The following is a 20,443-nucleotide window of genomic DNA, read 5'->3' on the forward strand; positions in this document are numbered from 1 at the left end:
TACTACTTCAAGAAACAAAATGATGCCCGATTTTAAATTTGTTTCTACGCCATAACTGATTTTTAAAGAAGGTTGTACGTTATATACCAATAGTTGGAGCTGTTTTGCGAAAAATATAAATTGCAGAAGAGAAAAAGCGAAAAATCAATAAATAGAATTTATGGAAAACCATTGTTCTATCTTCGTCATTTTGACATACTTCCATTCCAGGTGTATAAATATTTCAATGTTAGACCGAAGGAAAAAGACTATGTTTTGCGCGACACATCATCACTACCAATACATTGTCGTTTCTGTGAACAAACACGTAATTTATCTTACGCAACGCCATGCTTCTTGTGCTCCAGTTTGCGAACAAACGGACTATTCATTCGTCGAGAGGAATGGAATTCGTCTCAGTATGTAGGAAACTTTAATGAACTGACAATGTGCCTGCACAGACATCAACTTTTTCCATTTGTTTATATCTCTTCAACAATATTTCATTCTCCTGTTTTTAATCTGCATTTGTCTCCTTTTTCTTCCTTTTTTTGAACTTTGTTGAGAGGATTGATTGTTCTGCCGTAAGAAAGATAAAGAATTTGAAATACTTTTAGGAAATCGATATATTTTCGAAGATAAGTAAAGCGTGGCATCTTCGATGATTACAAATTGTTATTCCTGTCGACGAAGGACGCAAGAATGTGGCAGCCGGAGAAACGTTCTTTTACGCGTTCTTTTCTCTTGAAATCTGTTATGCATGCCTTTCCTTTGTACGTACAAATGTGCATACTTATCTTTATCTACCTACTCATTCAACATACGGATCATCGTGTTTACAAACCGTGTTATGCACGTGTACGCTCGCTTTGTGCATTCTTTGCGTAGGTGCAATCGATGTTCGCTCTATGCCAAGACACAGTCGAATGGAACGTAACTCTTATAGTCACTATTTTCCTCATTCCCTGTTTATAAAATTGTAGGCATATAAAATTCTTACGATTTCTAGGAAAGTAAAATTATCTGCAAGGTATTCAATGTAATTAAATACTTTACTAAATCTATCTCGAAGAATTCATATTGGACAAAGTTACTGGATCAATCCAAGAACATTCGTAGATGTTCTACCGAGATGTTTTTCATGATTCAACTGGTATTTAAAAAAAACGATGTTCTAAAAACATCAACATTGATGTAAAAATCCACGGTTCATAAACACCACGGTTCATAAACACCACGGTTCATAAACACCACGGTTCATAAACACCTTTCCTCGAGCACGTGGAAGATTCATCGTTTAGACAAGAAACTGGATCTGTTTATTACATAAATCTACACTCCCGATTTAAATCAAACTTTCTAAACAATCATACAGTTCTTCGAAGATATTTCTTCTAAACTCTCATGTTACACCTGCGATCTCCTCAGTAATTTTATTTTCCACTAAACGCATCTTCAATTTCCTTCACAAGATCTTCATCGTCGAGAATCACAAAGAAGACAACGCATCCCGAAGGTGTTCAAAGAACCGGCACGGAACTTTTACTTTTAAATATCGTTCTATTCTGTGCTGGCGTGCATTCAGCTGTAAAAGTGCAAGATATCTCTCCAGGCAGCCAGCATTCGACTGGCCGCGGTAACAGGGATCAGACAGTCAGTCAGCTCAGTTGGAATCAGTGATAGCGGTTAGTCAGTCGGTAGCGTCGGTTTCCAAGGGTTCTATCGGCCAGTGTCAGCCGCGGTATACTTGCTATACTGATTATCATTGTCAGAGTGTGAGGCGCGCGATTTCATCCACGAGATTCGAAACAGAGTCGTCGTCGCTAATGGCTCATAAATATTGCTTTGCCTTCGTTCTATTTTCTGAAAAGTTTGTAATTACAGAAAGAAGCGTCCAGCGAGTTTCTGAAGTCGCAAAGTGACACAAGAGAAGCAGGAAAAATAGAATTCCAGTGAAAGTGAAGCAGCAGTTTATTGTTTCGATGAGTACATAGGAGAGGATGCGTTTCAAGCAGGAGGAGTTTAAATAAACCTAAGATATCGCGTGTGTATATGTGAGCCTGATGAAATCAAGTAGCAGGCATTTTGGATATTTTTAACGCGCCACATGGTACAGTATACTTGTACGGGTGGGAGACGAAGATCATTTTCTGTCTGCGCTATTCATCGTTTTTGAGAACTTTATTGGATTGTTGAGACCCTAGAGACTCTTTTCTGTAAGAATGTATTTTGTAGACATAAACCTCTTTAATTACAATCTCCAATTTCTGACAGCTACTAAAATCGTTCTTCGTTTATGTAACGAGAACTTTTCTTTACAAGTTGTACGTTTAGAAGCGGGGAACAACAAAGTTGTCCAATTACTCGTTGTGTTATCTTTTACTCCAGAGCAGGACGATTGTTTTTAAGACAAGTGGTTCTCAGGAAAAAGAAACAACAAAGATAAAGGTTTATTTGTATAGGTTTTTCATTCAGTTGTCACTCAACAAAGCTTAGTAGTTTATATTGTTCGCGCTAGACACCGCGATCTCTTGTCATCTGATAAGAATCTAGTTCTCAGAAGGTGTTTGGCGAATCAAAAAAATTATCGAAAAATTGCCACGCGATAAAACCATGCAACGTGTTCACAGTCTTGCAATCGATGTCAAGCACACAGTCAGTTTCTTATTTACGAGCTACGGAACCAGTTATGCGAACCAGCGTATTTCTTGTTTACAATGAAAATTCTGTGCGGCAATAGTTGTATTCGTATATTTTCACACGCGAGGAAACTCTTTCGACGTTGTGGAAACGTGAAGTGTGGAAAATATTCTGTACATTCGCTGAGAGTCAATCCTGCAGATGAGATAAACATCAGCTTTAAGGAAATTCTTCCTAGGAATATCGATCACGATTGTCACAAGGTATTTGCGAAAAGCCTTTTACAATTTGTATGATTTATATCGTGTGAAATTCAGAAAAGTATCTTCGACCATATATAATTGAAAGATATACTAAAATTTGTTGAATGTTTTTGTAAAATATAGGAATTGTATATTTATTGAGTACCGAGTCTAATTCTAATGCGGCACCTGTATCTGTCACACTTTCTACGTGAAGGAAGGTGACCCAGAAAAACGAGTAGAAGAATTCAGTGATATTTAACTGTTACGGAATAGACGAATATTGTCCAGTCATGTAAATCCATGAATTGATCCAGAAGGAGATAGGAACAGATAAAGGCCAATGTTTATTTTAAGTCTTGGTTCTTATTTCAGATGTCTATGATACGGTCAAGCTGGCTATAATTAATAATTCAATGTCTGAGAAATCCCTCGAGCCATCTCTTCTTCAAGAAGATTTTTTAAAGAAACAACTAACTAGGACTTCAAAAATGTCTAAACTGAGTCTAGCGAATATTATTTTTATCTGTAAATTTCCACAAAAGCTTATTTCTATATCCTTCGAAATTACTTCATTTCCAAGCTATTAGACAATAGTTTTTAAATTTCGCACTTTTAATTCCTTGCAGAATCCTCCGGAATCTCATTGGAATCCTATATTATTGATTAATGGAGCCAGTTGTCAAATCTCCTGAATAATCACCGATGAGAACGTTATCAGACTGTCGTTTTATCGACGTGGATATCAGAAATGTATCGAAGATAGGGAAGACGGCCACGAGAGATCCGTTCGATTAAAAAAAAAAATCCGCGCGGGCGCAGAGACTGTGTCAAACGCGTTATGAATAAAACATCTCGGTAGCCGTGACTGAAAATAATATCGCGAGCGCTTGTAAATTCTGCAGCCGCCTGTCGCTTTCGAAACATTCACTGCTTCTCGCGAGCTGACCCGAAAAAGGCGATAGTTCGTCCTGCCTCCGGTCGCGAAACCGTAGCTTGACCTTTCCACGAGGGAAAGTAAATCATATACGCTCACAACTCACCTGTCTCGATCCTTTTTTCATTTCTCTTCTCTTCTTTTTTTCGAATTCATTCATCTGCTTTGATCGGTAACTCACTGTTTGTCGAAGATCAATTTCATTTCTTTCCTCCTTTTTGTTACATCTTCCTTTCTTGATTAATAACTTACTATACCAATTATAGATTTTCTACATTTGAAATTTGATTTTTATAATTTGGTTTTAATACCTACAGACATTGAGCATCTCCTGGTTTGATTTTCATTTTCTTTTGTTCAAGCAAAGCTTTTTTATTGCTGGAATTTCCCTTTACTTGAAGAATTCCCCTTGGAATTTCACAAATGTACCTAAACAATTACTCTTCTTTTGACTTTTTATTCTTCATACAGAAATGTGTTCTACAAGAAAAAGAGAAGAGTGGCATTATTGGTATAAATGGAAGATATCGTAAAAGTTGTGAAATTCATGTAAGAATCATTATATCTCTATCTATCCAAACCCAAACCATGAACGATCTTTTCTCATTATATTTTCCTTTCCCAGAAATAGGAACGCACGTGATCCTTGTTGACAACAACAAACTCCAAATATTGCCTCTTAGAAAATGATAACAGCGACAAAATCAAGTAATTTGTTGTCCTTATCATTATGAAGATATCAACAAAGAAACTCATCGTCATTTGGATAATAGAAGATTCGTACAGATCTAAACTAGTGCGTTCAAATGGAATGTCATTTTGCATGTATCAAATGGCCATCGAATTCCTTTAATGGTAACTCACGGTTTTGAATAGTTTTCTCTTTGATAGTTATCCGTTCGTCGACGTGAGTGGATATTTATTGAACAGCTGTTCTACACTGTTCCTTATCCATCTTTATGTTAGATTAGAAATCACCAGACAAACCTTAATCGTTTGTTCGATCGAATTATCATCAGTTGGTTTGATAGGAGAGTCGCCAATTGCGACGTTTCCATATCAAGGCACGCGATAATACTTATCTTCTATTTCTATTTTCCTTTTTTTACTTTCGTATGTGGCATTTAAATTTTTATTTGGAGGTTTAGCGATTATTCATCTTATTCGACGAACGAGGAGATGACAGTTTGTCTAATATTTTAAAGTATAATTCGCAAGGAAGTTTTATGGCCATCAAATGACGTAGTTTGGCAGAAACCAATATTATAATAGTTCAACATCGTGCAATCGGTTTCTAAGCACACAAAAAAGCGTAACAAAACAATCAAGCGAATGATTAATATTATGGACAACATCGGGAAAGTCAAAGAGCTCGGATCAGAGAGATCACATCCTATATTCTTGATTTAGCTGTTTCTGTGTTTTTATCGTAGTATGCAAAATGTCTTTTAATCAAGTCAAATTATCATTTGTAATTTAGCTTTCGTATCTTCGGTTTTCTTTACTATTAAAGATCAACGTTGAAGCGGAAGAAAATTTGATGGATCTCTATCCCAGTTCATCTTACGAATTCTAGAATGTTGATCAATTGATCGAATTCCTTTGTATCCGTTCGTTTCTCGAAATCCTCGTGCATCAGTGTCTCAAGTGATTTCAAGTATCATCTATGATCACACGTGCCGAGAATTCGAGAAATCAAGTCTTTTCCATTCGAAGCGAGATAGACAGATATTTGCGGTGTCGAGGAGCTAGACAAACACATTATTACGTCAATCAGCGAATCGAATACTGGCTCATTACGCAAGAGGACGGTAACGAGAGGATGTAACTATACACCTTTCGTTTCCTGTCCAGCCGATTCACCTAGTCGATTCATCCGAACACTGGCGACGAAAACAAGCGTAATTTTCTTCGAAACGAAGAGGAAGTTAAACACTATTTGTAACTCTTGCAAATTACCTTTTTATGGCGTTTGTTTTCTCTACTACTGACGTTGCTTCTGATGCCATTATTCTGTATGTTTTTCTTCACTGAAATTTTCTCTTTAATGTTCCTTTATCGAATTCTTCTATCCCTAGAACGTTTCTTTTGATTTAATTGCTAGAAATTCTATTTTATGCCTTTGTATCGTTTTTTAATTGATAGGGAGGGGAGACTTCTGTTAGGATTTCATGACCTGTACCTTAGCCTTGATTCGGTCCCCACTAAAATGAGCAGAATACTGTGAGCGGCCGTGAGCGATACCGCATGAATCGGAGCTTCAATTTAGAACCACGCTATATCACGGAGACTACTGTAACAGGAAGCGGTCAATTCGGGTCAGTAGAGGAAAACTGTGCAACCGGGGCTGCCTCGAGCACGCTGTTCCCGATCCTCCATGTCCTCGTGCTTTTCTTTTATTCTTCTAATTCATTGTTAAGTAAAGTCGTCATTGATATCAATAGTAGTTATTGGATATTCTTCTGTCAATAACTTGAAAACAATTCCCAGAGAATTCTCAGGAGGAAGAGAAACCTTAAAGTAAAATTGCACTTGACGAAGCAGGGTTTTCAACATTGAACTTCGCTTATTTCGTAAGGAGGATTGTTTCTGTAATAATTATCAATAACGGAGACACATGTGTTCGGACGAAGACACAAGGCATTGAAATCAAAGCCAGTTTTACCGAAGACAAGTGAAGACTTCTGCGAAGAAATATGATAAGTCACATCTTCTGTTTTTTATAGAAAGACAATTTTTCAATTCGATATACTGTGATGAATATTTTACAATACAGATTGTCAGAACGTTAGTCATTCCACAATATTAATTTTATAGAAAACTCCTTGGATTTGCTACTTATTTTTTAAAAATTAACATATCTTTGCGCATAGTAAAGTAAATCGATTTCCTTTTCAACAATAAGTCCTGTTAAAACATAAAGCGATATAAAAATCAGAAAACCGACAAATGTATATTTATCTTGCTTTTGCTGTATCGTCTTCATATACATTTGCCGCTCGGTTAGCTAATAATTTGCTAAAGTTATGCGTAGCAAATTCGCTCAAGCGTGAAAGGATTAAATTCTGTCTTCTCTGGAGGTCTCTTCTTCTTTGCAGCTTTTGAAGTTTCTTTTTTCTCGAATATTCCTTTTAATTGCGTTTAATCGAGTCATGTTATGTAAAAGACGTATCGAGTTACGGCGACATTTTGTAATTCAATAGTTGTTCAGAGTTGTTTGGTTGTCCAGAGTTTAGTAGAGTCTCGATTTCGATGAGGAACAGTCTGGTAGAAACTGATCTTCGTAGTGACTCTCACGCGGCACTAATCAAAGCCTTGGTCGCGTCAAGGTCGACGATGAGATGTATCATTAGAGAGAAGAAATACTATAACAGGTCGGTGACAAAAGTTGGCAGGTGGTCGTGAATGGCAGAATGGTGAAAGGGATCGGACTAGTCATTGTTCACCTGAGATGTGAACTGGTTCGTGGTGTGGATTAATGAAACGTTTAACCGTGACTAAGGCTGCTGTCTCACAGGATAAATGGTGCGGTACTGTGATTAGATCAATAGCTCTACCAAGCGTCTGTTACCAGTGTCCTGAAATATATTTATATATTTTTATCCTTTCTTCTCAATTATCAAGAAGTAGAGCATTATAGATGTAAGGAGACCCCGAAGTTAGAAGGAGATTGGATTTTTAATTCTTTGGAGCAGGATCAGGAAGATCTATAGTATGGAAGATGCAGAGAATGGAAAGAATTGAAGATCCGAGGAATTTGTAATTTAAGAGAGCCAAGGAATTCCAAGTACAAGAGGACCCAAAGTCTGGAAGATTTATTCATTTGTTTCAAAGGAATCAGGAAGCTATGGGATTTAAAATTCAACGATATCCAAATAATCTTGGATTTAAGAGAATGTAGAATCGAAATGAGAATTTGGAATTAGGGAAGATCCAGATTCCAAACGATATAGGACTACGAAAGACTCAGGATCCAAATAATTTAGGATTAAAGAGAATCCAGTGTACTTCGAATCTACTGAATGTTCGCTTTACAAAGATTTAGTATCTAAGAAACTTTTAGTTCTAGAATTCAGAGTGCAACTTCGAAACTTGAAACTAAGAGATATAATCTCTCTCTCTTCAACCGGCGTGCATGTGTGCGACAAAAAAGCAAGAGAAATCTGAATTGTGAAGATATTTGAAGGCCTGCAGATTAGTCCGAGCGAAGTGAACTTATGAGCAACATAGATCACCGCGAGGCATTAATATGGATCGAGAAAAGAAGAACGAAGCCGAGAATTTGAAAGAAGAGGCTTCGATGACGCCGGTATCGCCTACGTTATTCACACCACCGACACTGAACCTGATGGAACAGATTCTTCTGGCGAAAATCGAGAAGCAAAATTTTCACGAAGATGATCGTGAGACTGATGCCCGACTAGGAGGGAAGAAGAAGAATTTCCTTTTAAGAAGGACAGATTCCATGGACAGTCAAAATAGTGCCAGCACCTATAATTCATTTCTATCTAGCGATTCGGCCTCCAGTGGGAATCTTTATTGCAGATGCGACGACTGCTTGTTGGGAATCGTCGATGATTATCAAAGGAGTCCTTTAGTTGTTGATAGGAAAAAGGTATGTCTTTTAGGAACAGGTTCTTTTGAGATCCTTAAGATAAAAATTACAATTAGAAGTTGGTCTATAAGGAGCAAGAATATTGTATAACTTTTTGCAGCAAGATGCAACTTTCAGAAATTTATGGGAATTCTTTTAACACAAAGATTTATGTTAAATACTATAGTCATATGTATACTGGTGAGAAGACTAAGATCTAAGGAAATTTATGTTGACTAATATTATAAACAAATTTGTATTGAGTAATATGTTGTACGTATTACCTTTATTGTTATTGCTGTGATACGTAGTTGTGAAAGTGATTCAAATACTTTTCTATAAACGTAACTTCAGCTGACACAGTCGACCTCTTCTTGATCGATTCTTCCCTCCAGGCTCGTCTCCGCTCCTTTTTTAATTACCGCCTATTCACTGCCATTCTGCAGCTCTCAATCATACCATAACCAGAAGGACTGATACACAAGTCATCCAATAATTAACTAGGAGCAATTTACTATAAGCGTGCAGTGGACTAAAATGAGCCAAGGAAGAATTCTCATATCTCTTGTAAGATTGAATTTTCTAAAATTGAATTTTGCCTCATTGATCAATGATATTCCTTCTTAAATAAATAATAGTCGCCTCGAGGTATCTTTGATCTATAGATGAAAAAGTAATTTCGTAATCAATCGATATCGGTTTCACTCTCATTTCGTATGCCTAGGGACAATTCGGCGGGTAATTAAATGCAGGCCCATGGACAGCCGGATGATCGATTAGAAAACCGATTGACCAATCCTGTTTGCTTCGACGAACACTAAGTCCTCGTTAAGACGAATCAAGTTACCTAAATTCAAGCCGCTCGAAAACTTCAAATCCCATCATCAGTGTGATGCTGTACATTTATTTGACTTCAAGTATCCTAACAGTCTCTGAATTCTGTATTCAACGTTCCTATTGTATCGTAGCTACTTGATTTCAAGCAACTTGAAACGTTTTATTAAAATATAAACTTATTGTCTCGTTCGACTAGAAATGTGCCTCCAAGTATCAAACAAGGTTGAGGTTCTTCCAATTTCCTGCCTTGAAATAAAATACTGATATTGGATTGATCTTGTCGTTTTGAAGCAATTGAATCTCTCTTGAACTTTCTATTCGCTCACGCTTTGTATGTATAACATTTCTGTCATGTTCGTAAGCATAATTCATATTATAATCAACATTTCTACATACATCCAACATAACTATAACTTACTTCCTTTCTATTTTCTATTAGGTATACTATCGAAGTCAGCTGAAACAACTTGAACAGAAGTCATTCGACTAATTTGAACGAGGCTTAAGGCCTAAATTCTTGCAAGTCCCTGGTTGCACCTCTGTCGGCTGACTTTTTCTCCGAAGTTCACCGAGTTTCTGCAATTGCAGAAGGAGCATGGCTGGTGGTCCCAACGAGGCGGTGCAGCCTCAATTAACAGCCGTTCCCTTTTCGATCTTTTACGTTACCTAATCGATCGCCATTCGATCGCGTTCTAGTTTTCTTCAAAAGAGGAATGCCGACATAGTCGAGTCGAATTCTGTCGCGTTCTGGCCAATTAAGCTGGAAAAATGTTCCATCTGCAGCTGGAAGTAAACGTTGCTGGATCGCCTAGCTGACATAAAAGTAGGGATCTACTGTTATTTTTAGTATAATTCCGAGTAGAATGTTTGTAGGCTGAATTCAAGCCTAAATCAGAAATTCTCTATAGTTGAGATAATAATTCTATTTATATGATATGATACGTGAGAAAGCGTTGGTGTATGTGGCAATTAAAAGCATAATTCACCTTCTCAATGCAAAGTTTGAGAGGGCTGAATCTAGTTCATGACGCTGGAAAAATGTTCCATCTGCAGGTGGAAGTAAACGTTGCTGGATCGCCTAGCTGACATAAAAGTAGGGATCTACTGTTATTTTTAGTATAATTCCGAGTAGAATGTTTGTAGGCTGAATTCAAGCCTAAATCAGAAATTCTCTATAGTTGAGATAATAATTCTATTTATATAATATGATACGTGAGAAAGCGTTGGTGTATGTGGCAATTAAAAGCATAATTCACCTTCTGAATGCAAAGTTTGAGAGGGCTGAATCTAGTTCGTGACGCAAATCAGCGTTACTGACGCGAAAGTTTTTTTTTTTAAGGCGTAGAATAGATATAATGTCCATATATAGCATGTTCTTATAGTATTTTAGTACAGATAATGTTTTTTTAACTTCTGAACACGGCTTTCACAGTAGTGACACAATATACGGAGTTTCTTATATGGTTGGTTATTTAGGTCGAACTTATCTTAAATTAGTTTTCGTCTGCAAGTAAAATTTATTATCCAGACATCGTCGTATAGCCATTTAATTGTCCATTTTTACCAATCCAAGTGGTTTACACGACGTACGAGCCTTGGACCACGTTATCGAGTATTTTTTTAAATGTATAGCATCTGGGTCAAGGGTTTCTCGCTTTCGTTTCTTCGCCTTTTTATTTCTTCTTCGATACAGCTTTTCCTCAGTTCCGTTTCTTTCAAAACTCCCGAAGAAGTCCTTCCAAATCGTCGTTCCAAATATCCTTCTTTCTTTCTTCTAGATATACTACGTATTCTTCTTTATTTGCTTTTCTTCTAGAAGAATATCTTCCTTCTTACAGTTAGTCTCTTATTTTTATTCCTTCAGCAGAAGTAGCTTAATCTTTTCAATGTTTTTTAAACTTTCAGAAACATTTATTTTCACCAATTCATTATGATAACCAACGCGTTCTTATCTATGACTATAATCTATTTTAAAAGCAAATCCTTTACTACGCGTGTCTCTTATTTTTGGATCAGATTCATCCAACTTATTTCTTCTTAAAATCTTGATCCTACATTCTTCTTTCACTTCTGTCCTTCTATTATTTTCCTTACTACTATTTATTCGTGAAAAATTCCTATTACAAATTCCAAAATTCCAGATCCCATTCAAGCTCATCTTCGTCGATGAATTTGACTTCCAAGAAGTTAGAGGATTAGTCGATGCTTTGCCTGAAAGAGAAGCGACAAAGTTGGCGAGAAAAGAGAAAAGAAACGACGAAACAAAGGTCTATGGAACTTGGAAAAGGGGAAAACTATAATCAAAGGTTCTTCTTCTAATTAGAATTCATTTTCATTTATCCATGAAAAATTCCTATCACAAGTATAATCGTACAAAAATTCCAGATCCCATTCAAACTCATCTTCATCGATGAATGTGAATTCCAAACACTTAGAGGATTAGTCGATGCTTCTTTTAAAACAGAGACGACGAAGCGGATTAGCTTTCGATGAGATGACGAAGCGGAGAGGTTGAAAGAGAGAAAAAGCGAATGCGCGTTTAACCCTGATAATAAAGCGCGTATGAATTTATGAATATCGTAAAATTTCCATAAACGTTACGCGTGCTCGAACGCGAGACCCAATTTCTACGCGATCATTACGCAATCGTACGAGACACGCCGAGTACGCGAATTCATCGTTCGAACGTTTATCGTTGAACACGTGAAATTGAATAATTAAACGTCTCGTTTAAAATCAATTGCACTCGTTTAATGCGTCACTTATGTGGAAGAAGCTTTTCGCGAGAAAACGAAGAGAATCGATGGAAATGGAGAAATAAGAAGCAAAAGGATACGAATATATGCAAATATTTCACGATCATCTTCATTACGATTCATTCTCGTTTCTTTCTCCAGACATCGTAGATACTTCTCATCCGATAACTGGATTTTTCAAGTTTCTCAAAAGAAGAAGAATTTAGGCACTGTTCTCTCTTGTAAGGATACGTATTAAGTATTTTAAACTTCCTCCAAATAATCGATCTCTTTTCTAATTAAATATTTATTCTCTACGTAACTATAAATAATTTTAGAATTACCCAAAGGATCTTTAAAGAAAGAGAGTTTCAATATTATGTTATTCAATATCCACAATGCTTTTGAGAGACACCCTCTCTAAATATAATTCTAAAATTCGAATCTCCAATCAAGAACACTTTGAAAGAAAATTAAAGAAGTCTATTGATCTTCAGATAGGAGAGTTTCGACAGCAGTGATCGAAAGTCTTTTCAGGACCGAATTATTCCTTCGATTGTGAAAAAATGTCTTCTTTATTAGTTTTGAATAATAAAAGAATATTTTTTCAGATGTTTTTGCAGAGGAGATATAATACACTAAATTTAGTACCATCTGACGTATTTATGGCTTGGCTAATTAATGACTTATTAAAATACAATATTGTATATACAAGGTGGTACGTAACCGATGGTACAATTGCGAGCAGAGTGATTCTACGAGGAATAACAATATGAAGATATAAAATAGAATTCTTTCATACGACGTTTCATTATCGAGAAAGTCGAGTTTGAGAATTTGACAAATATGCTTAAACTTGGCTGTATCCCGACAGGAGTTGAACGGAATGTGAAAATAAATTAAAAACGTGGAATACAATTTTCCTTGTATGATGCTTTCTTTTCGAGAAAGATAAATTTGAGAATGTAGCACGCACGCGTACCAAACCAGTTCTTAACGGAATACGTTCAAATATTATTTTCTGGAAAATAAGGGCTCGAACGGAAAGATCTCATTTCACAATTTTGACTTATTTTCGCGCGTGTAATGATCTCCTGCTGATCGTTTATTCATATCCAGTCTGTATCTGGCCAAGTTCAAGTATACCTCGTAAATTTTGCAAACTCGATTTTCTCAGAAACGAAACGTCATATGCAAACATTTTATCCTATACTTTCGACTTCATCCTTCACGTACAATCAGCCAGTTGTATTCAAATCCTATCGCCAGTTTACGGGCCATCCTGCATATAACGTTGATCGTGAAAGGATTAAAATTATCCATAGAAACGATAAAAACGCAAAGCAAACGCCAGAGAACGTTGACTTCCGGCGAACCGTGTAGGCCCACCGACCTCTGGATCGCCCCAGCGTTTCGTCCACTCCTGATAATTACGCTAATGACGCTCGCGAACGTCAGTTAATTAGTCGATGACGCATTTCGATCGTCGTCGAGTCGGCTGTACTCTCCTCGAGTCGCCGCCGTGCTGAATTTGCGCCTCGAAACAAGAAAAAGTTGCTTGACTCGTCCGGTAACCGCTTACATCAACGAATTAAAAATCCACCCGTCTCTAGCGTTCGCGAATATTGTTCCTGGTCTCAGGAAACAGATTGCAATACCTTGACTCGAGATCGATATCGAGACGCTTTTACACTGTTGATTGTTTTTCGTGATTTACGATGATTCAACGTGCAGTGGTCAAGTATACGTAGGAGAAGATTTGTTACTCGTTGTTCATCGCTGGATCGGTAGATCGAAGTCTTAATCAGCAAAGAGAAGAATTAGTACACGATGATGCTTGTGGAAACGGAGTAATCTGGAAGAAGCAATTAAAGGAAAGAATTCTACATGTTTTTTAGTTGTATACTTGTGCACATATACTTACATATTCGTATACGTGTACTCAATAATAGATTATTAAAATCTATAAATAGAGTGTAATTATGCTGTTGGGAAGAAGTTGCAGACTCATCTGTTGTTCATCGTTCGTTGCATTGAAATTTGAATTAACAAATAGCGAAGCATTTGGAAGTGGAGGAACAGAAGAGGAAATTTAAGATTCTCGCCTACGATCGTCTGATGGATTACGTCATTCTGATTTACACTGTTAAGAAAGTGAAAACGCTGCGAAGTTACCTGTTGTTCATTCATCGTTCGACGAGTGCGTACGTTGGAATTTCCATCGACGAAGGGAAGAGTTGGTAGACGTTGATGCTCTTGGAAGTGGAGGGATCCGAAGGAAGTTAAGCGAAGAGATTTATTCTAAGAGAGATATTTTCACACGCATGATAAATTATCAAAGGTATCTTGGTAATACGGTTTTAAGAACTTGAAGAAACTATAGAAGCTATCTAAGGATTTGGTGAACTGAAATACTCGAAGATTATTAAAAATCTTCTACGTTCTTTTTATAGATCCTGAAACACTCTTTTACCGAATTAACTTTGAACAGATACTTTGTAAGTTTGTGACGTTCCTCGCGAACATCTACGAATGAGTCGAACGTGCTTGGATAAATAGAGAAGAAGAATTGGAGAACGATCGTTGCATCACGTATCCGTGAGAAAATAAGACCAATTATCCGACTAACAATCGGAGGTTTCATAGATTTGCGACCGGATGCGCCTTGAGGTTCGTGTGGATAATTTTCACCAGGTAATACGGTCCAGAGAAACGCCACTATAATTCCTCTTATGTAAGAGCTGATAGAGGCGAAGCACGTGCTCTCGATCCACTATCCTATCTCGACGTTCCAAGTAATCAACCAAGAAAGGTGATCTCCTAATGAATGATCTTCTTCCACATTAATTCGCATGAATATTAAAGGAATGGATAATGAATAAATCTGTGGTATTATTCAGATTGGTTATAAGTCAACTTTCATCGAATTTTTCAGGATTTCGTGTCTAATTTGAAAGAACAGCTTCAGCAAATGCTGAAGAATTAATGAGAGAAAAGATCTTTGGATTTCGAAGAATTCTATATTCATTTTGGAGAAGGAGCTTGTTACAGATATTTTCACAGAATTTCAAAGATTTTCAAGAAACCTTTGGTTTTTAAAAAAAACTACAGATTCAATTTGGAAGCAACGTATCGCAAATATTTGAATTTTTTAAAATGCCAAGAATTCTAAAAGATTAATAAAGAGGAGAAATATCTTTAATCTTCAAATTATGGCACTTACGATACCTACGATACTTTGAAAGAGGAAACCTCCAGATATAGCTGTGAATTTCAAAGAATTTCCTATACAATCAATGCAAAAGAAAAATATCCGGATGTATCTTCGTAAATACTGTCATGAACGAATGGATCAATGAGAGAAAGAGGATGATCATCCATAATAAATTATCCGCGATTCTACAATAATTTCTTCCTCCGAGGGAACAGAAGCATGTGAGTAACGCGAGGAATCCGAAGCGGCACGGCGTTCCGCTTGCGTGAATGTATCACGACTGGAAAGCGTCACGTTTGCTTACAGTGATATTACATAATCGGTTGATTGTGGAACGTAAACGGCGACGATTACTCGTGAGATGCGTTGAAATTCGACAAACGTAGCCGTACGGTTATTTATCCACAGTGACTGGACTGTAAATCCTCTGTAAACAACTGTTTTCTTCGTTTAATAATTCCGCCTCTTCAGACACTGCCCTGTCACCTGATTGAATTAATTATGTGATTTATTTGCGTCATTAATTAATTACGTAGACTGCGTCATATGGTCGGTCGATGAAAAGTATTCTTAGAACTCGAAGGAGTCTCAGTTATATATGAAAGAGCAAGACGACAAGTATCGAAGCATAGATTAGCTAGATGCGAAGGATAAGAAGTTGGTGCAAAGGATATTTTTATAGAAAGTTTATAGATATACGTTAAAGCGTAACAGGAAACGATAGAAAATTGCAACTGTAATTTTCTTTCTCTTTTCGATTATAAACATAATTGTAATTGGTAGAAGTATAAAATTGCAAATAGACTTTATTCGATTGACTCGAGTGAAGGACGAATTGTTTCTGAAAGATTGAGGTGATTATCGAAGAAATATACAGAAGATAAATCTGTGTGTTTATAAATAACAATTGCCATGAACAAGTCTTCTTGAAGTTTATTATTATTGTAAACAATAAAGATTATTTCCTTGGAATCGTTCCAGGAATTCGCCAGAAACAGCAAAATACACTATATGATACTTCTATAAAATTGGAAACAAGTAGTCATTATTTTAAAAATAAGAGCTTGTTGCACTTCCTCGTGAGAGTCAACGAAACAGAGGTAGAAATCTATTAACAAAATCCTATTAAAAATCGATCAAAGAAATAGAGATTACCGAGAAGGACTAATTGACACGAAGAAGAGCTGGAAATCTCGTTTAAAATTCATCTAGCATTAAATTGAAGAATAATTGGTGCATCGACCAGACGAAGAATTTCGTGTAACGGACAAGCAGTGGTATAAAAAAGTGGCACACGCATCGGCTCGCTTTCCAGCTCGCCTTCGTCTCGAGGAAGAGGCCACAACGTGGGTGGACGACGGGGCTATCAGTCGATCCAGGTGTTTCGATTCGACCGCAGCTCGTGATTAAGATAATTACCGTTATCGAATCGCTTGCCAATTAACCGAGGGCCGCGTGGCACGATTCGATCGCCCTGAGGAACGATCATCATGGGCTCGTTCGTCATCGTCGTGACGCGCGGAATAGAGACTGGCTAAAAAAGAGAGAAAGTGTCTCGATGATTACCAGTTATATCGGCGATAATCACTGACCGTCGAAACGTTTTTTATTTCAGTGAATTCTACGGACTCGAAGAAAATCACTAAGACACTGGCAAATGTATCATCTCTTCTCGAGGTTCCTTTAAATTAGACGAGAATTCGCAGAGAATTTTGAATTAAAGAATTCGAATAAAATTCTTAATTGAGGGAAGATTTGAAGGAAGTTGTAGAGGACAATCTTTCAGAATTTTTGGATTTTCTCGCAGGAATTTTTTAAAAGAAGAATATTACACTTTTTGAGGTTGAAGAAAAAGTGTCCAACTAAAAAGACCCTTGAGAAAGAACCTTCTTAATAGAGAATTCTTAATTAAGGGAAGATTTGAAGGAAGTTGTAGAGGACAATTTTTCAGAATTTTTGGATTTTCTCGCAGGAATTTTTTAAAAGAAGAATATTACACTTTTTGAGGTTGAAGAAAAAGTGTCCAACTAAAAAGACCCTTGAGAAAGAACCTTCTTAATAGAGAATTCTTAATTAAGGGAAGATTTGAAGGAAGTTGTAGAGGACAATTTTTCAGAATTTTTGGATTTTCTCGCAGGAATTTTTTAAAAGAAGAATATTACACTTTTTGAGGTTGAAGAAAAAGTGTCCAACTAAAAAGACCCTTGAGAAAGAACCTTCTTAATAGAAAATTCTTAATTAGGGGAAGATTTGAAGGAAGTTGTAGAGGACAATTTTTCAGAATTTTTGGATTTTCTCGCAGGAATTTTTTAAAAGAAGAATATTACGCTTTTTGAGGTTGAAGAAAAAGTGTCCAACTAAAAAGACCCTTGAGAAGGAGCCTTCTTAACAGAGAATTCTTAATTAAGGGAAGATTTGAAGGAAGTTGTAGAGGACAATCTTTCAGAATTTTTGGATTTTCTCGCAGGAATTTTTTAAAAGAAGAATATTACACTTTTTGAGGTTGAAGAAAAAATAACCTTATAGAACCGTATAGAAAACCTTATAGAAGGAGTTGCTATATCTTTGAGGAATTCAAAGAAAAATTCTAAGCAGAATTAGAAGATTCGCCTGAAAGATTTTAGATTTCTCAAGAAGAGTTATCCTTGAAAGTGTTTGAAAAGAAGCTGCGAGTTAATGAAATATTTAAAAAGACGACGTTCCAAAGCAAAAAAGAAGAAAGGTATGACGAGGTAAAAGGTTCCTTGAATGAAGGCGTGAAAGCCTCCTCCGAGAATTTCCATTGACGCGCGATTCATTAGCATCCAATTCGGGATTCGAAGAACTGGGACACGTCGCTGTTTACGTCCAACCATCGCTCCGCTGCGGAATTGTCCCTCTGACAATACGACAGAACCATGAATCTCTTCAAAGTCAGTATCCACCGTACACCTCTATCGCGTTACACCTTCGAAACAATTTATTTCGGCGAGGCATCAACTATTTCTACATAGAAAGATTTAGAAGATATCGCAGGAAGATTTCTTACATTAAATAAATTCTTCGTCGTCGTTGATAATTGATTTAATTAAAGATGCAAAAGACTTACGACAGAATAACGATACCAAAGATAGTGATCTGCTCAAAATCGACACTGGAAGATTGCATGGAACCTGAAGAATGCGACAGGAAGTCCTTAATTCAGAGGAAGATGATGAGGTCAAGGAGTAGAAGACATTCGAGGCGATTCTCTTCGAGCATCGCCGAGCGTCGCTCACCTTCCTCTTCTAGAAGTCCATCACCTTCGTACTTACTTTCTCAGTCCCAAGAACAGACTCATAATGAAGAGAAATCCGAGGATAATTATGATAACCAGGATTTTGAGAAGGATAAGTTGGGTCAACTGGAAGTTAAGACTGATAGTTACAAGGAAGTTGATAAAAATGATGAAAAGAAAGAAAACTGTATAGTTGAGAGACTACAAAATGGTAGCCTTGTTGAATGCGAAGATAACGGGAAAAGTGATTTGAAGTTGGAAGGAAATAAACGAGATAAATCCTTGAGAAGCAACGGGGTTGAGGATCATAAAAAGAGTTCCAAGTGTAACAAGTGCATTAAAGGTCAGAGTAATAGGGAAGAGACTTGTTTGGAGAATTGTTCAGGATACCAGCAGTATTTGAGGCTGCTAGAGGTGCCTCAGATTAACTTGGAATGGGGAGAAGGCAGTGGTGACGATTTGAGCTCTGAATGGGATTCTGATCACACGGATAGGTCAAATGAGAAAAAGACGTCGAAGGTAACGACGGGAAACTGTGTTCTTCCAGATATACTAAATGTTTCTTTCTATTACTGAACAATAAAGTCTCCTTGGAATCGATATTTGGGTTAAAGTTGAAACTTGATTTTAATATTAGTGATGATGGAAGAGGTAAGAGAGCTTTTTGATGAGATTCTCGTTTAATTTTGTTTCAGTCGTCAGGATGGAGAAAACTTAGGAATATAGTTCACTGGACACCTTTTTTCCAAACCTACAAGAAACAACGGTATCCATGGGTAAGTAAGTTATTTCTATTTTTTAAGTTCTTTGAAAGAAATTAAAATACTTCAAAATTGGTATCAGATATTGGTTGAAACATGAAAGTTATCAGTTAATATTAAAAAACTGAAACTAAATAAAATTTACTCGATTCATCAATTTATCTTATGGCCTTTTGCCAGAAAAGAAACTCATAAATTAATATTTTAAATAACAATTCTGATATGAAATTCTACTAGTAAATAGTACAATTAGTGTTAAAAAGTTTATAATAGAAAATTTTGCTATTAATTTTAGGTCCAACTAGCGGGTCATCAAGGAAACTTCAGAGCGGGGCCCACTCCAGGGACGATTCTAAAGAAACTCTGCCCTCAGGAAGAAGCTTGCTTTCGTCTGTTAATGAACGACGTATTGAGGCCGTACGTTCCAGAGTTCAAAGGTGTTTTAGATGTAAACGATACAGAAGAAGGGAATGTCGAGGAGCATGATGCAGGCGAAACACATCAAAAGGATGGTAATGGTGACAATGTGACTAAGAGGATCGTAGTGTCCTCTTACTTGCAGCTGCAAGATCTTCTCGGAGACTTTGAACATCCTTGTGTGATGGATTGCAAAGTTGGAGTCAGGACGTATTTGGAATCGGAACTTGCGAAAGCCAAAGAAAGACCTAAGGTATGATATTAATTTAATATGAATTAACATCGAATAATATTATAAATAAAGTTTCAAAGTTCGATCGATAAAATAAAACTTTCCCTGAATTACCTAATTTTTTATACTTTACATACTTTTTCTTAACTTTGCTATTCAATATAAATATAAATATTCGATATAATTTTTCTATCTTTTGTTTATTCCACAACTTTTATAAATAAAGCACTTGAAAAACAAGGAAGATATCTGAATGAAAGATATCAATGAAAATATGAAGAAGTGAGAAGAATAGCAGGACCAGAGTTCTTCAATTCTTGAAACTCAATTTCAATTTTTCAAATCTTTAATTTTTCCATGTAGTTACGAAAAGACATGTACGAGAAAATGATACAAGTGGACCCATCTGCACCAAGTGCTGAGGAACGTCGAGTGCAAGGAGTCACAAAACCAAGATACATGGTCTGGCGTGAAACGATTTCCAGTACAGCTACGTTAGGCTTCCGCGTAGAAGGTATTAAACTTGCTCATGGAGGTTCGTCGAAAGACTTCAAAACGACGAGGACTCGGGAACAGGTTTGTCGATAGCTTACCAATGA

General features: G+C 36.7%; 2 protein-coding genes across 2 annotated transcripts in view; both read left to right on the top strand.

Annotated features, from left to right (window-relative positions):
- LOC117213407 overlaps positions 1-20,443 on the top strand; it is a 28,299-nt gene that overhangs the window by 6,974 nt on the left and 882 nt on the right. The window contains exons 6-8 of the mRNA XM_033458758.1: positions 19,130-19,210; positions 19,491-19,865; positions 20,208-20,420. Of these exons, the coding sequence (XP_033314649.1) occupies positions 19,130-19,210; positions 19,491-19,865; positions 20,208-20,420 (669 nt within the window). The remainder of the gene's footprint in view (positions 1-19,129; positions 19,211-19,490; positions 19,866-20,207; positions 20,421-20,443) is intronic.
- LOC117213524 lies at positions 6,655-10,214 on the top strand. Its single transcript, XM_033458939.1, has 2 exons — positions 6,655-8,413; positions 9,669-10,214. Exons 1-2 carry the CDS (start codon positions 8,048-8,050, stop codon positions 9,717-9,719), a joined length of 417 nt encoding a protein of 138 aa, XP_033314830.1. The 5' UTR covers positions 6,655-8,047; the 3' UTR covers positions 9,720-10,214.

This window comes from Bombus bifarius, unplaced genomic scaffold (assembly GCF_011952205.1).
Source record: "Bombus bifarius isolate JDL3187 unplaced genomic scaffold, Bbif_JDL3187 scf7180000007970, whole genome shotgun sequence".
NCBI classification, from domain to species: domain Eukaryota; kingdom Metazoa; phylum Arthropoda; class Insecta; order Hymenoptera; family Apidae; genus Bombus; species Bombus bifarius.

Excerpts from the sequence above, each read along its gene's own strand:
- LOC117213524 (XM_033458939.1), top strand. The coding sequence starts at position 8,048 with ATGGATCGAGAAAAGAAGAACGAAGCCGAGAATTTGAAAGAAGAGGCT. Across the intron at positions 8,414-9,668 it reads TAGTTGTTGATAGGAAAAAG|GTATACTATCGAAGTCAGCT; the intron begins GTATGTCTTTTA and ends ATTTTCTATTAG.